The 15,186-nt window shown below is 38.8% G+C and overlaps 1 protein-coding gene and 1 long non-coding RNA gene across 2 annotated transcripts; one reads left to right on the top strand and one right to left on the bottom strand.

The window, feature by feature from the left end:
• Positions 1–265: 265 nt before the first annotated feature.
• LOC112557517 (tolloid-like protein 2) lies at positions 266–5,600 on the bottom strand. The gene is made up of 8 exons (XM_025227429.1): positions 5,484–5,600; positions 4,622–4,871; positions 3,757–3,872; positions 3,353–3,472; positions 3,027–3,149; positions 2,141–2,281; positions 1,733–1,895; positions 266–958 (listed from the first exon to the last, which is right to left on the bottom strand). The coding sequence occupies exons 1-8, from the start codon at positions 5,581–5,583 to the stop codon at positions 772–774; spliced, it is 1,200 nt and encodes a 399-aa protein (XP_025083214.1). The 5' UTR covers positions 5,584–5,600; the 3' UTR covers positions 266–771.
• A 3,784-nt stretch (positions 5,601–9,384) lies between these two features.
• LOC112557277 lies at positions 9,385–11,627 on the top strand. The gene is made up of 3 exons (XR_003097933.1): positions 9,385–9,485; positions 10,753–10,786; positions 11,426–11,627. It is a non-coding gene; the product is annotated as an uncharacterized LOC112557277 (long non-coding RNA).
• Positions 11,628–15,186: the final 3,559 nt, after the last annotated feature.

Below are 15,186 nucleotides of genomic sequence, written 5' to 3' on the forward strand. Positions count from 1 at the left end.
GGGCCATAACCGATGACATGGCTTGTAGAATTAACATTAAATGCTTTTATCCCAACACCTTTGACAGAATTTGTGTTGTCCCAGGTCAACTATCGGAAGTAATCACTCTCTCTGTCTCTCTCTCTGTCTCTCTCTCTCTCTCTCGAACTGATTCCAACCCATCTCCTGAAATGCCTTCGCTTGATTTATTTAGTTGTCACTCTTGATAAAGAGTAATGATAATTGTATTAAACAATGAAGAAAAATTACCTTATTTGTCAATTTTATTGATTATGTATCTTGTAAATTTCCAAATATTTAAATTCCATTTCTTAAGATTTATTACTTCTGATAATCACGAAATAATCATGTTGATTTTGGCTTCAGCATTTTACCGCTACAATGTAATCAAAGATGCAATACATGAATAAATAAAATGCTATCATTACTTTATGAAAATGAAGAAATAGTAAAAATGTTTTTAATTCTGAAATTTTCATGCAACATAAAGAATTTATTATGTTAATCCGCTTAATCTTCACTGAAGAAAGTAAACTAGAGGAGATCGTGCACTTAGAGAAACATTTCTGAATACAGTCTCTCTCTCAACTAACAGCATCAACATGTAAAATGATTTTGTCGAGAGCTCAGTGAGTTGTTTCTATTGACAGTTCATTGAACACTTAATGACAGTAAATCAATTACCACTCTATCTGACGAATTATTGACCATTATTTTCTGACAGGTTACTGAACATCCACTTCTAAACTGACTGGGTGTCCAGGGCTGACATCACTGGACACTGAGGGCCGGAAGTTCAGTGAACCTCTTCATGTGGCTGAAGGGAGCCGCGGAGCTGGTCATGAAGTCCGGCGCGGTGCCGGGCCAGTGTCGCGGCTGACGGACGTAGTTCACGTGCTGCTGACTCGGGACCACGTCCACCCTGCTCCCCCGGCGCTTGGGGGGTATCTTCTTCTTGCTGTCATAGAAAATAGAATTGAACTTACCTCCTTCGGGAGACGATTGTGTCCATTTATTACTGGTATTGTCCTACATTGTCATCTAGATAACTACCGGCAGGACTCTATTCAGGTGTTTGTGTAAGAAAATGTCTTCAATAGTTTCTAGGGATAGGGGAAGAGCTTACAGAGAGCTTGCGTGTAAACCTATAAATATATGTCTGTAATAACCTACCTCTTTCTTGTACAGTATACACAAATAAACATAAACACACAAGTATTCTGTTACATCGGCAACATCCACCTTGTCTTCACAATGAATTATTCGACTAACAAAGTCAGGAAGTTCTTTGACCTTACTTCACTGCCTGTTGACAATAAACATACCAGGATTCCTAGACAAGATGATGAAGCAAACATTTAAGACAAATGGAATACAGAGGAAAGCAACAGTCAGTACTGCAATATAACACAATTACAACAAACGGGATTTAAAGGGGATTGGGTTGTAAAAAGTCAAGGAGAAGGTAGTATCATAATGTTTAAACTGTAGGAAGTGAGGGGTTTGAGAGCGCGTGTTCTCGAGGTCAGCTTTTTGTGCGAGCTCTGCTCGTTATTTGTCCAGGTACCCGCTCTACACCTGGGTGAGGTGTGAAAATATGAAAATACAAAGGTATCGAACCCTCTCGTATCCCCGGTGAAGCAACCAGCTACTCCCCTCGGCTACAGTATGCCGACTATACGACCGACGGAAGTAGTGTGAGCTGCAGGTGATTCACGAAACAACCTTCTACCTGGTCTTCGCAGTTTTGGCGCAGCACTTGGTGCACAGGTGCAGCAGCAGCAGGAGTAACACCAGCAGCGACACGGCGAGGGCGATGGCCAACCCCAGCACCAGATTCTTGTCGTAGCCCGTGTTGTTGCTGTTGGTGGCGGCGGTGGTGGTGTTGTCGATCACTGCGATATATCATAGCAACGTTTTACTTTCTTATGTGCTCCAGCTGCCTATTTCTTTATTTTAGTTTGTTAGATGATTCTGCAATGTAATTAACTGTCAAACAAGAACGACGACGACGACGACGACGACGACGATGATGATGATAATGATGATGATGATGATGATGAAAAGAAATAAAGAAATACAAACAAATCTGAAAAAAACAAGAAAATGCAGCTTGCATGTTGTGCATATAGTTGCTCACCTGCGTTTTTACTCACAGGCTCACACGCAGATTCGTCAGCGGTGAGTGTGAACTGGGGGTCACATGCGCACGCATAGGAGCCGGGGAGGTTGTAGCACCTTTGATCACACGGGTCAGCCAGTTCCGTGCACTCGTCGATGTCTGCAAAAGAAGCACAATCCTCATCGTCAGGGTTCTTGTGCATCTCGAATATCATCATCACAAGTGTGCTCTTCGGTTAATTTACAGTTGTCGCGTGTGAGTGATGTTTGAAACATTGTATTTACAGGATGAACTAATAGCTTGAACATGTAGAAGCAGACGTGCGAGAGTGTTGGGAGGGATAGCTTAGAATTTGAAATGTTTTACCCAATGAATATTGAAGGTTCGACAGACGCGTGAGTTTTAAGATAAAGTTTTGAAAGTGGACGCTTCATGTAAACTTAACAAATATCAGTCAACAAAACTACCCAAGATACACAGACCACGTGTCATGATGTCAACCTCGTTATTTCCAAATATCCTGATATATTTCGCTCAGAGTGACATTCAATTCCCCCCATGAGATGTCACTGGATCACAAACACCAGCATTGACTGCCTGATACTAAAGGCACTCGAAATCCTACCATAGCATCTCTCTGTGTGATGGTCTGCATCATTCGTTGATATAGTGTTGAAAAGAGATCGGAAACATTTTATCCATGAATTGCGTTATGATTGGTATTAATTAAACTAGTTTTTGAAGTACATCGGTGATTGCTCCCCGCTCAAACACGTGTTTTATCTGAACAATTGTATTAAATAACCTTCACAGCTAGAGGTTTCACATCGGTGGGGCTAGGAACTGATGTTCTACAACCTTCACAGTTAGAGATTTCACATCTTTGACCTACGAACTCTCCAACCTTCACAGGCAAAGCCGTCCGCCATCAGTCGGTACCCAGGGTCACAGTCGCAGGTGTAGGATCCTGGCTGGTTGAGGCAGGTCTGGCCACACTTGTGTCTTCTAATTGCACATTCATCGATGTCTAGTCACATGGTGAAACACAAGAGGTAGCAATCATCGTCATTATCAAGACAATAAAAATAACAACAAAATAACAGCAGCATAAAACATTGGCCATCATTCTCATCCGCTTGTATACAGACGGAAGCAGACAAAGTCAAAGATGTAGAAGTCATGTTCTATGTATGTAAGATCATAATAAACCTCCGGTAGAGAAGTACTTACCATCACAAGTTTTAGCATCATTGCTGTTTAGGATGTATCCTTTGTAACATAAGCAGGATCTGGAACCCTGGTTCTCGATGCAAATGTGATCACAGTCGTTGATGGCATCGGGGCACGGATCTGACATGAGAGGTGTACAGATATTTTAAGAAGTCATCTTGTAACAAGATAATGAGAAGATCTCTCTCTGTCTCTTTGCCTCTGTCTCTGTCTCTCTCTTGCGTTCAGCAGATAACCTTCTTTCTTTGTCAAACATGTTGGTCACGTCAAATACTTGAAAACTTTGGATTAACAAACACAAGTTATTATTGTTTATATAAAAGTAGTGAAATGCACGAATAAATATTTTACTGTTTTGTGTCTATTGTTAACACCACACACACTCACTCGTGTCAACAACTTACTTGACTGAAACTGAGCTTTGAAACCTCGGTAGCTGTCATCAGTATCGGAGCCAAACAACACAGTCAAGATGTTACCCGACCCGCGCATGACTGGAGGAAGAGTGTTTCCGCACAGACTAAACAAGGAAAAATAATTATGAATAAATTAATTAATAATAAAGAAACCATTATTTTGATTATCATCATCATCATCATCATCATCATCATCATCATCATCATCATCATCATAAGAGTCCTTGTCAACTTTAATGTTTGTAATATTTCTTGACAATAACGTGTTGCTTTCCTTAATCAACTACTGGCGAAAGACAATAATTCTGACGGGAATTCTATTGAGATTTACTTAGGAAAATATTGTTACTTTATGCGTGTATATATATATTGCAATGCATAGATCATCGGAGATAAATTACTAGATTGTTATGTATTGTTTTTATCATTTCGGATCTAGTAATATGTGTTGTAATGTCGTGATATTGTTTTCTATTTTATTTTCTTTCTATAAATTACATTATATGTTTTTTTTCTAGACGTTGCCTGGACATCACTCATTTTGTATGGCACTTTCTTTGCTAACACTTGGAGGTTTAGGGCACTTGGGAATCTTCTACCCTTGCGATTTTCCCCGTAAAAAAATCGCTATTATTGAAAAATTAGGGTTAAAAATTGAAAAAACTTTATTGGAATAAAAGTGACATAATTAGACACAAAACTTAAATAGAATGATATTTTTAAACTTAAGATTTGTTTTGCATAGTAGTCATAAATAACTACACACAACATTTAACATTCGACCCCTTGGTAAGACAAATGGACTTTGAAAAGGCTGTCTAAAAAAAAAAAGAATTGTTTGGTATACTCTTACTCTCTCCATGCTGTTCCGGACAGAGGGTCTTCGACGATCACATAATCGAACATGCAGGCGGTGTAGTTATACCCCGAGTACAGCCCGACAGGTTCCAGGTCGAAATCCAGAAATTCGAGCTGAATGATTGTCCCGGGTAGGGCGGTTAAATGCCAGGTACAGTTTCGTTTCAACTTGGGGTACTCGTTGGGGTAGTTTTCACTCCAGAACTCTCCGTAGGCACCCGATAGGTTGCCGCCACACCCCTGAGCTGTGGTTCGGATCATTGTATGTGGTTAGCGCTTAAAGAATTCTCAAATTAAACCCTAGAAATGTGATTCAAAATTGCAAATATTATTAATCAATCAGTCAAATAAATTGTTTGCAATTTTTCACTTTAATTTTTTTTGTTTTTGCAATGAACAATGAACAAAGAGTTTGTGACGATGTCTAGGTGTAAAATTTAAATACTGTTCTAGTAGAACTGGTCTTGGCATTAACTGTAAGTAAATTTCTGCTGTACTTAAAGTTTATTAGCCTGTCCTAATATATCCTTCATTATAAAGAAATGAGCTTACTCAACTTGAATTTGTCAGCTCTAAATCTTTATCATTTTAGTTACTTTCTGTCAGCATCTGTGTCAGGATGAAGATGTCTGAACTTTATCTCAACCCTTTTGTTTGATATGTGTGAATACACTGTCATACTGTGGTTCAGGCATGCATGTTCAAAAACAATATTAAATTTTAAATAAAATTAAATAAAATAGCAATACTTGTCGCAAACCTTCTTCCAGTAAAACAGGAGATCATAAATTTATTACAAGAAGGAATCACAAGTCTGATTTTCACGATATACTTAGACCAAAAGTTTCAGACATTACCATCAATGGCCTCAGAGCCGAAGAGAAGCAAGAAAGCAAGAGCTTCTATCAGGTGCTTCATTCTTGTTACCGGTCCAACCTCATCTCCAGATCGAGTCATTCAGCGACTGAAGCTTTCCCCCAGCTGGAACAGAGGCTTTGAAATCCAAAAGACACGTGACTGCTATAAGTTCTTATCGCACAAGACCATAAATAAGACTGCGAGCCTCCTGGTCGTCCACGACAAGTAAATTATTGGCACTTGAGAGCTGATGGACAGAAGGTAGGTATACCGAGCATTTATCTTTTGTACGGTTTAAAGCTGCTTTAAATTCTCCCCCCACCTCCACAAATAATCGTTGTTGTTGTTGTTGTTGTTGTTTGTTGTTGTTGTTATTATTATTGTTATTGTTGTTGCTGCTGTTGCTGTTGGTGGTGTTATTGGTGTTGTTACTGTTGTTGTTGTTGTTACTGTTTTCATTGTCGCACTTTGTTCCTACAACTATGAGCGACACCACACAGACACTCCTTTAAATGAGAAGAAAGTTGTCAATTAAGTTGTTATACAGACACTCGTCTCTCTATTCATCCGTTAAATCCACTCAGAAGGAAGCTTTGTTATCGCTGAAGTGTAAACAAGGCTTTATACAGCCAATGGGAGATGTGAGGTAAACAAGGCTTTATACAGTCGATGGGAGATGTGTTGTAACCACCAATCATCGTAACTCGGGGCTGTCGTATCCCGAGGACCACCTGTACCTGATTTTCGTGCTTGTGCAATCCCAGAGCAGCTTCCTCACAGTCATTTTACGATAGTAGTCGATGATATGTTGATGTGAGGCGATTTCTCACTGGGACTTAGGTTCTATCGATGACAAATTTACACCAACACGTGAAATTTACGGGATATGTCGGGGCTGAGACGGAGGGCAAATATCTCAATGAGTTTACTACTGAAAGGGAGCAATACCACACTCTGCGTCTGGCAACGATCTTGTAAATCTTATTGTCTTCCTTCGTCTTAAAGCATTAGTACTTGGTCTGCTCATATCTGGAACCGTTTAAAAAAATCTATAAATAATATATCATTAAAACAAGGTTTATTTGTACAACTTACGTGGGGACCAAAATGAACCTACTCGTACTGTCGTAATGAATTCTGTACCGACAGTATGCGATGAAACAGGAGAACTCAGGCTTTGGTTGATTAGAAATTTTCTCGTTTTTTGCATTGTAAATTTAGTTAATTGTCGTCAGGTCGAGTGTGGGGGCGCTGCGCTGAGAGTCAGCAGGTGGACTGGTAGAACTTTTTATACTTCATAACGCACTTTCTAACCCCTTCCCTTTTAACTCGTCTTTTATTTCGTCTGTTGGTCTTGTAAAGTAAGTAAACCATTTCTGGGCAGTCGACAGTCTACCTATAATAATATGTATCTAAAATATTCTGTGTACTTAACCGAATAAATAGTGTTTATAAATAATGAATAATAAGCATAATGGCATAATTCTAAAGTCAATCCAATCCTTTCACGATATATTGACCTTCTGTTGTAATATGATTGATATATATATATGTCTGTGTGTGTATATATATATATGTCTGTGTGTGTATAGATATATATGTCTGTGTGTGTATATATATATATATGTCTGTGTGTGTATAGATATATATGTCTGTGTGTGTATATATATATATATGTCTGTGTGTCTGCACACGTAGCTACATTCATGCCAGCGGGTTGTTATGTGTGTCTAACGATCATGCAGTGCACATTACTCAGCTCCTAAAAATACTCCAGCACAGTCTCTCATGTAGGCAAATAATTTATATATTTATACATTCTGGCTGCAACACGTTGCAGTTTAGCCTATCGACCTCTAATTAATAAGTGAATTTCCCTTATTTTCACCAACACGAAGATTTCACATACACCATCTGTGTATCCGACAGTTCGTCGCCAGTTCTTCATGTTATTGGCATAATACCATGCACATTAATTATTGTGCACTTGATTCTATCAATAAAATTACAAAGGCGGTGTACAAATCAAAGACTTCAATAGTATGGCGGGTCCAGTAAAACATTCCATTCCCTCCTACAGTTCTGACCAAGACTTGTCGGGGGCAACCCAGAGAACTGCCGGCCAAATTTATGGTCTCGGAGCGATAAGAATCATATTGCAGTCTCGTAGCGTGTGTGGAGTTGTGTCCCGTCGTAACCTGACAACGCCATTTGGAGAATAAAGAATCTTGAAACTTGAATCTTGAGAGTTGGTCGAGGAGAGAAGGGAGTTAGAATACATCCTCCCCCATGTTTCTCTTTGACTCTAATGCCGTTAATGGTAATGTTTGGGAAAATCAATGATTTTATTTTAAAAATCAGGTAAAAATTCTTCGCAGTAAAATAAAAATAAATAGGTAGGTGGTAAATACGTAGGTGGGTGGGTGGTGTTCGAATCAGAGTTCACCAGGCGTTTTACCATAACCTGATCACAGCTAACGGATGTGGTGGTAACATTTCGGGGGACTTTGGGCAGTTCTGAACTGAGACCTACCTGTTATGAACCCCCCAAATCCACAATCCCGTCATCCACAAACATCAGCAACAGCCATCGGCCACGGTACTGGCCTGGCACTGGAACACACTTGATGACGTCAGACATCCACCGGACCGTGGCTCAGAGAGGTCAATCATTTCTCAGAAGTGGGTGTTCAATGATTGTTTTAACCCTGGTTCTTCAATAATTTCTTGATTTTGGGTTGTCAGGAGTGTGAAGTTAGTGACTTTGTAAGCATTATGTGAAATAATTTGTCAGAACTGACTATATAAGTGTCAGCATTCCTTTTTTACGGAATTATCACCAGTAAGAGCTCTCGAGAAATTGTCTTCTTTTACTTAACAATTGTAAAACTAACCACAGTAGCAAAACTCAGTGAGAGAGGGCTGTCTTCAGTAAATATTGGGGTGTCAGAATAGTTATTACGTATTTTTCTGTTTTTCATATATTTATCTACAGATCAATGAATGATATACTGTCCGTTTTATTTGATAACCTTTTGCCATCTTTCAGTAAGCTCTATAATTCTTTGATCATTGAAGGACCTGTCTTTATCGGCGAAAAACTGAACAAGGTGTTGATTTACAGCCTCATCTGAATTGAAAGTTGTACCACACAAGGAGTCGAAGTCTGAAGGTGGAAGGTCAGGCAAGTATGGTGGGTGTGGCAACATGTCCCATACAAGCTCCAATAACTGTTGACGAGGGATCCAACGTGTGTATGGTCTGACATCGTCATGACGGAACACGACTCCTTCAATATAAACGAGCGCTGGACGTTTCTGGATGATGTATTCGTTTAAACGGTCCAATTGCCGACAGTACAATATACCAAGACTGTTTGGGCACCATGTTGTTGCGAACAATCCCCTTTTACAATCAGTATTCACTGGTTTTAAAAAAATCACTTTTGTCGCATTTAGTAAGCACATCGCACATGTGTACTCGCGCGTCCAATGAAAGTCTTTGAGTTCATGAGAACTGATTTATCCCAGCTTTAACTCCAGCATTTTACTTGTAGGAGATGGATGATGTGACTCCCTTGGTGACTGTGCAACATGGCAGCTACACACATCCATGGATGCCAGCATGTCTGAAGTTCTTCACTATGAGCGTCTGCATAGACATTGAAGTTAAACATATAAATTATAAAGATTTGTTACAGTTGTATAAATTTGTTTATTAGTAGAAAGAAAGAGACTTTCCATACGACTGATATAAAAAGATACAATTAATTAAGATTAATCCTAAAAGGTTGTTACAACAATAGTAAAACACTTTAGAGTCTGTTCCAGACAAGCAATCCTCTAGGCAGGGTGTAGCTCTCATCCGTGCAGCACTTTAATGTCTTCATCACCGACTTCAACTAATGATGTGTTTGGTTCGGTTTCAGTGCAAAGGTATCGGCAGTCCGTGTTCACCAACAGATGGATGCTGCCATTTTGTTATTAACAGGTGCCTGGATAGTAAGTACTATGAAATTAAGTTTAGTGACACACGTGCTGATGTCTCTTCTTGTCACCATAGCTGAACACCTCGTCTGACACCTAACTCACTTTCTTGTCACACCTGTATGGTTTCTGGTGTCTGTAACATTTTCACCTGTATCGTCCCTAGCTGTAGTCTTATATTGTAAACACGTGTACTTTCAAGGCTTGACATAAAAGATAAAGAAATAATGATAACTTGATTCAAAGCAACAACAATTAAAACAAACACAAAATTTTATGTTTGTTACAAGTATAAGTTTGTAGAATAAACGCAAATATCTTGTCTTACAGCAGGTCTATTTTGCATCGTTTTACACTGAAATGTCCCTCACTGTCTATTGTCTGTGTCTGTATGATGCCCTATTTATGTGATTGTGTATCCGCCATAGTCCTCTCGCTGTTTATCTCCGACACAACTCTAGACTTTGTAGAGACACAGATCATCGTCTCCTGGATGGTTTTAGACAAGCACATTAAACGGACAACATCCCCATGGGATTAAGCTTTGGATAACTGGGAGTCACCATGTACAACCATAGCATTTGTAAATTAGAACAACAGCGACAATAGAAAAAAACACGTTTAACGGGCTTTGTTTCTTAGTAGCAAACTTTATAGTAGTATTCCTTCTATTGTATTAGTGACAGACATGCTCTTTACCTGTTGACAGAAATAAGGACACAACATACGAGATCGAATTCCTACGAAAACTGCCCTGACTTCTAGTCTGCAACATGTGACCGCAACTATCAATAGTCACAATCACCTCCTCCTCTTTTGCCCAAACTTTATAAACGTTTTAGTTTTAACCATTTGACTGACCACACACCACGTGACTGACCACAAACCATGTGACTGACCACACACCACGTGACTGACCACACACCATGTGACTGACCACAAACCATGTGACTGACCACACACCACGTGACTGACCACACACTATAAACGATTGTGGAGGGAGGCCAGGAAAGGAAGGAGGTGGCTGGTGAAAGTAAGCAAGAGTGAGCTGACCTACCATTGCACGCTGCGGCTCACCTCAGTCACTGTGGAAACCGTTGTTACATGTTGCAGACATCCAACACCTCTAGACATGTACACAGATAAGCCACTGACCTGACAGTTCTCACTTTTGTTTTAAAGGTGATGATGGTTGTGGTGCAAGTATGTACATATAGTGGACATCTAACATCAACATGTTTTCTTTCTTTGTTCGTCAGTGATTTTTGTTTTAATTTTGCAGATGTCTGCGTTAATATAATGCCTCCACAAGTGAGGTAACATTAAGATTTTTTTCTGCGTATTTTCGCGATCATCAATAAGTTTATCGGGAAAAAATGTATGAAAAGGAATAATAAAAGAAATGCATTAAGATTTGAGTAGCTAGTATGTTGTACTAGTATGATTTACCTAGTTAGTTAAAACATGTGTCTGACTCATAATGTAGTGTCAATGTGCCTTCATCGGAGAAAAGAAATTAAAAAGAAATAGAAGCAGGCGAACTGATACAATCTCGTCTGCTGTGGGTGGGTACAACTGCTGCCCTCTAGTTGCCGATTGTCTGGTACTATCTGAAGTATTGTACATGGCACTGGCACATTCTATTGTGTGGTTGCCCATGTAATCCCAGAACAGGTGCAACAGTTCAACTATTTAATTTAATGAGAAAACATCTCCCGGCCTGAGAACATTTCGACATTAGAAACATTTTGTAGAAAAGATTACTTCTACTCAAACATTTTTTAAACAATTATCTGAACTATCTAAGCATTAAAACTTTTAAACTGCAATCGTGAGAAATCGGTAACTATTTGTTGACAAGACTTAACTAGTTATGTTTATATTAGAACTTAGTGCAAATGTCACACTTTGAATGACAATTACACCAAATGTTTTGCATTTTGTTCTCACGCCAGAAGGTAGATAGACGGACCTTCCCAGAATACAAACGGACTAATGTCACCTGCTACCAATGAGTATTGGATGCTGGATGTAGCCAAATAGTAACAACAACAGGGTGCGTCTGCCTACTGTCCGATTCTGGGATGTCAACGTATTTCTCGATTGCTCTGTTTGTTCAAGAAATTCAACGAGAAATAAAATTCTACTAAAAGCAAACTGGTCTTGTGTGACTTTTGTGACTAATGTCTATGTGTCTGACAAAATACAAAATTACTCAGCAAGGAAAGACATACTGCAGAACATAATTCTCAAAAATTTGTTTGAGAGGCTGGTTGTATGACAGAACATAACACCACAGTGTCATCAGCCAGTCACGTTTGACTGAATTCAAGTTCCGCCTTTCCAGTCAGACCCCCCCCCCCCAACTCACTCTTATCACCTGAGCAACAGAAATCGTACAAAGTTAAAAGATGAAGGTTAAAGATGGTTTATTAAAATATTGAGAACAAAAATACTAATTTGAATTATAGCCTGCAATATTCTGCTAAAGTGGAGTGATAGACCAGGTGGCAAGCAGTTTAGGTAAAAACAAATTAAAATTAAAGGTATTCATGGGTAAAAGTATCGCGATTTTGCTTAGATGCTTTCACGCATATAAAAGAGGAGATGAGTGTATGTGTAGCGGGAGTTACTGTTACAAACTGTCCAGTGAATGTGTGTGTGTGTGTGATATAAGATATACAGTAATGCGTATAAATATATGTATATATTAAATATCTCAGTACCCTTAAAAGGGTGAAAAAAATAAAAATTCTTGAATCAGTAGCTTCAGAAACTGATGGCACTCTAAAGAACAGGGACTAAGTGCATGGAGGAAGATGTAAGGAATAAACAAAGTACAGGTAGTCCTCGACTTACGACGTAAAGTTTACGTAAACCGAATTTCGACGTAAGTCTGTTCATACGTTCATTAAGCACTAAACCATAATAACAGTACAGTACTGCAAACACTTAGCCTATCCAGACACCTATGCAGACACCTATCCTAACACTGTACCCTATATAATTATCAATAAACATAAGTACAGTAAAATATTGATCTTATACTGGAGCGATGACTTCCTATTATTCGTTGACATCCCAGATTCAGACAGTAGGCAGACGCACCCTGTTGTTGTTACTATTGGGTACATCCAGCATCCAATAGTCATTGGTAGCAGGTGACATTAGTCCGTTTGTATTCTAAGAAGGTCCATCTATCTAAGTTCTGGCGTGAGGACAAAATGCAAGAGATTCTTTCAGTTCTTTCGCCTACTTCTTTTTTTTAATTTTTTTCTCCGATGAAGGTGTCCACATTGACACTACATTATGAGTCAAACACATATTCCAAAAGTCTCTCTAGCTAAACTTTTTAAATAACAAAGTAAACCATACCAGTACAACATACTAGCTACTCAAAACTTAATACATTCCTTTCATCATTCCTTCGCATATATTTTTATCCCGATAAAGAAAAGAAAAAAGAAATAAAAATTAACGAAAATGTCAGCCTCTGCTGTTGACATTTCCACATGTTATAGGCCTTTCCTAAAGTGGCACAGTTAATCTTGCGGACTTCAGCCGGCTCTCAAGAAAGGGAGATCACTTTAGCACCACATTGCTGTTGTCTCATCGCTTGTCTCCCTCAGTTATGCCCAACAGTCATTAATATTCCAGGTGGAAAGTTTTAGGTGGAGCGGGGTGGCTGCGTCAATACCGACCGACACTCTCCTGCCTTCAGCAAGGAACGGTGCTTGGCATCTCTTCAGGAGCAGCCTCCTGAGCTGTGCTCACATTCTTCCCTTGTTACATGTTTACGAGGTACCGAGATATAGTCAATAAAGTAGGGTAAGAACAGAGAGAGACAAGCACTGACAATAACGATGATAGTTTAGTTTAATGAATTTTATTTAGTTTATTTATTTAGTTTAATGAATTTTAATACTAAAATATCCTGTTTGGGCACCATGTTGTTGCGAACAATCCCTTTTTACAATCAGTATTCACTGGTTTAAAAAAAAATCACTTTTGTCGCATTTAGTAAGCACATCGCACATGTGTACACGCGAGTCCAATGAAAGTCTTTGAGTTCATGAGAACTTATTTATCCCAGCTTTAACAGGTGAATGATGAATGTTCGATGTTTCTGCAATCACTCGTATAGTATTTCGTGGGTTTGACTCGACCGATGGATTTATTATGACACTGTCAACTCCATAATTGTGGAATACAATTGAAATAAAATGTCATCGCCCGACAATTTTTCATACAATAAAAATCTCCTCCTCATAAGCATTTAGTTTTGATTTTAATGAATTAGAGAGCTGCCGAGGCAAATATTGTGTCTAAATAATTTTGAGGATTAATACAGTTTGACAGATTTGATTTAATATGTAAATAATTACTAACAGCGCAAAGAAAGAAGTATGAATGTATAATTTTTAAATCAGATTTTTATTTTTATTTAAGTTGTTTTGAAGATTGTAATGAGTTTTTTGCTTTTTTTTTGGGGGGGGGCGGTGGCGGGATCAGACATTCGAGGCAAATTCTTTGTTGTAAATAAATATTATATCCTTGTTTATTTTTCGCTTTTAACAGATAAATTGTTTTGAAGATTGTAATGATCATTTTTTTCTCTTTTTGAGGGGGTCAGGTATTCGCAACAACTAGCCTGAAGTCTTTGAAGACTCAAATTCTTTGTTGTAAATAAATATTAAAACCCTTTTTTTTTGTATGCCTATATGATAAATATTTTTTGGTCAGGCATTTGTGACAAATTCTGTGTCGTTACAACCATGTGTATCTGCTTGTATATAATAAATTGTTGAATGTCTATTTTATGGTCTGCTGGTATTTACCAAGGGCTGAGAGGGGCTTTGAAGGGATGAGGGATTGAGTTCTCCTAAAACCCGCAAGGGCCAATGCACTTTACGCTTCCAAAACATGCCGGGATGGGAGTGTAACTTCCCTTAACGGCCCCATTTCTCAGCCCGAAAGGAGCCCTTTGGGGGCCGATGAACTCTTGCAGGCTGGATAATCACGTGACGTCAGCGCCAAGATCAGTTACCTTGTATTGTCGACGTGGCGGTTATTAAAGAATAAATGTTTAACAGAAGTCAAAGGACTAGTATGTCTCTTATTTCAATTTTATTTCTGCTTTAACATGCTTAATTATATCCAAGTGTCAGTTATCTTGCGTTGTCGACGTGGCGGTTATTAAAGAATAAAAGTTTATCAGGGTCCTTCGTCATCTCTTTAATTTCCAGTTTAAATACTCCATTAACATGCTCAATTATATTGAAGTGTCAGTTATCTTGCGTTGTCGACGTGGCGGTTATTAAAGAATAAAAGTTTAACAGAAGTTAAAGGACTAGTAGGGTGCAATATCTATCTATAGACTTAGCTAAGAGCGGTGTATGATACTCTTCTCCCTGATGAATACACTACTTTTATTTTTCAATCATTTGCCTACAAACATGGCGATCCTTAAAGAGGTCAAAAAGTGGAGGTCGGTTGTAGTCGTAATTACCAGATGGTCTGAGTTCTAACTGTGGCCGTGACCTTCACACCGTTAGTGTGTTTCTGTACAATCCTGACTTCAGTGTTGTTATCATCTTTTTGTGCTGGGTGATGTTTGCATTCGTGTGTGTCTAAGGATGAAAGCTGCGGAGACAGTGGGCACACAATTGATTGAATAGTGTAATTGCACGCCCAAGTAGTGCTTTAAATAATTAAA

The sequence above is a fragment of the Pomacea canaliculata genome, linkage group LG2 (assembly GCF_003073045.1).
Source record: "Pomacea canaliculata isolate SZHN2017 linkage group LG2, ASM307304v1, whole genome shotgun sequence".
Taxonomy (NCBI): domain Eukaryota; kingdom Metazoa; phylum Mollusca; class Gastropoda; order Architaenioglossa; family Ampullariidae; genus Pomacea; species Pomacea canaliculata.

Coding starts and splice junctions, on each gene's coding strand:
- LOC112557517 (XM_025227429.1), bottom strand. CDS start 5,583: ATGACTCGATCTGGAGATGAGGTTGGACCGGTAACAAGAATGAAGCAC. Junction 4,872..5,483: donor CGGCTCTGAGGCCATTGATG/GTAATGTCTGAA, acceptor TCCGAACCACAG/CTCAGGGGTGTGGCGGCAAC. Junction 1,896..2,140: donor GCCTGTGAGTAAAAACGCAG/GTGAGCAACTAT, acceptor GATATATCGCAG/TGATCGACAACACCACCACC.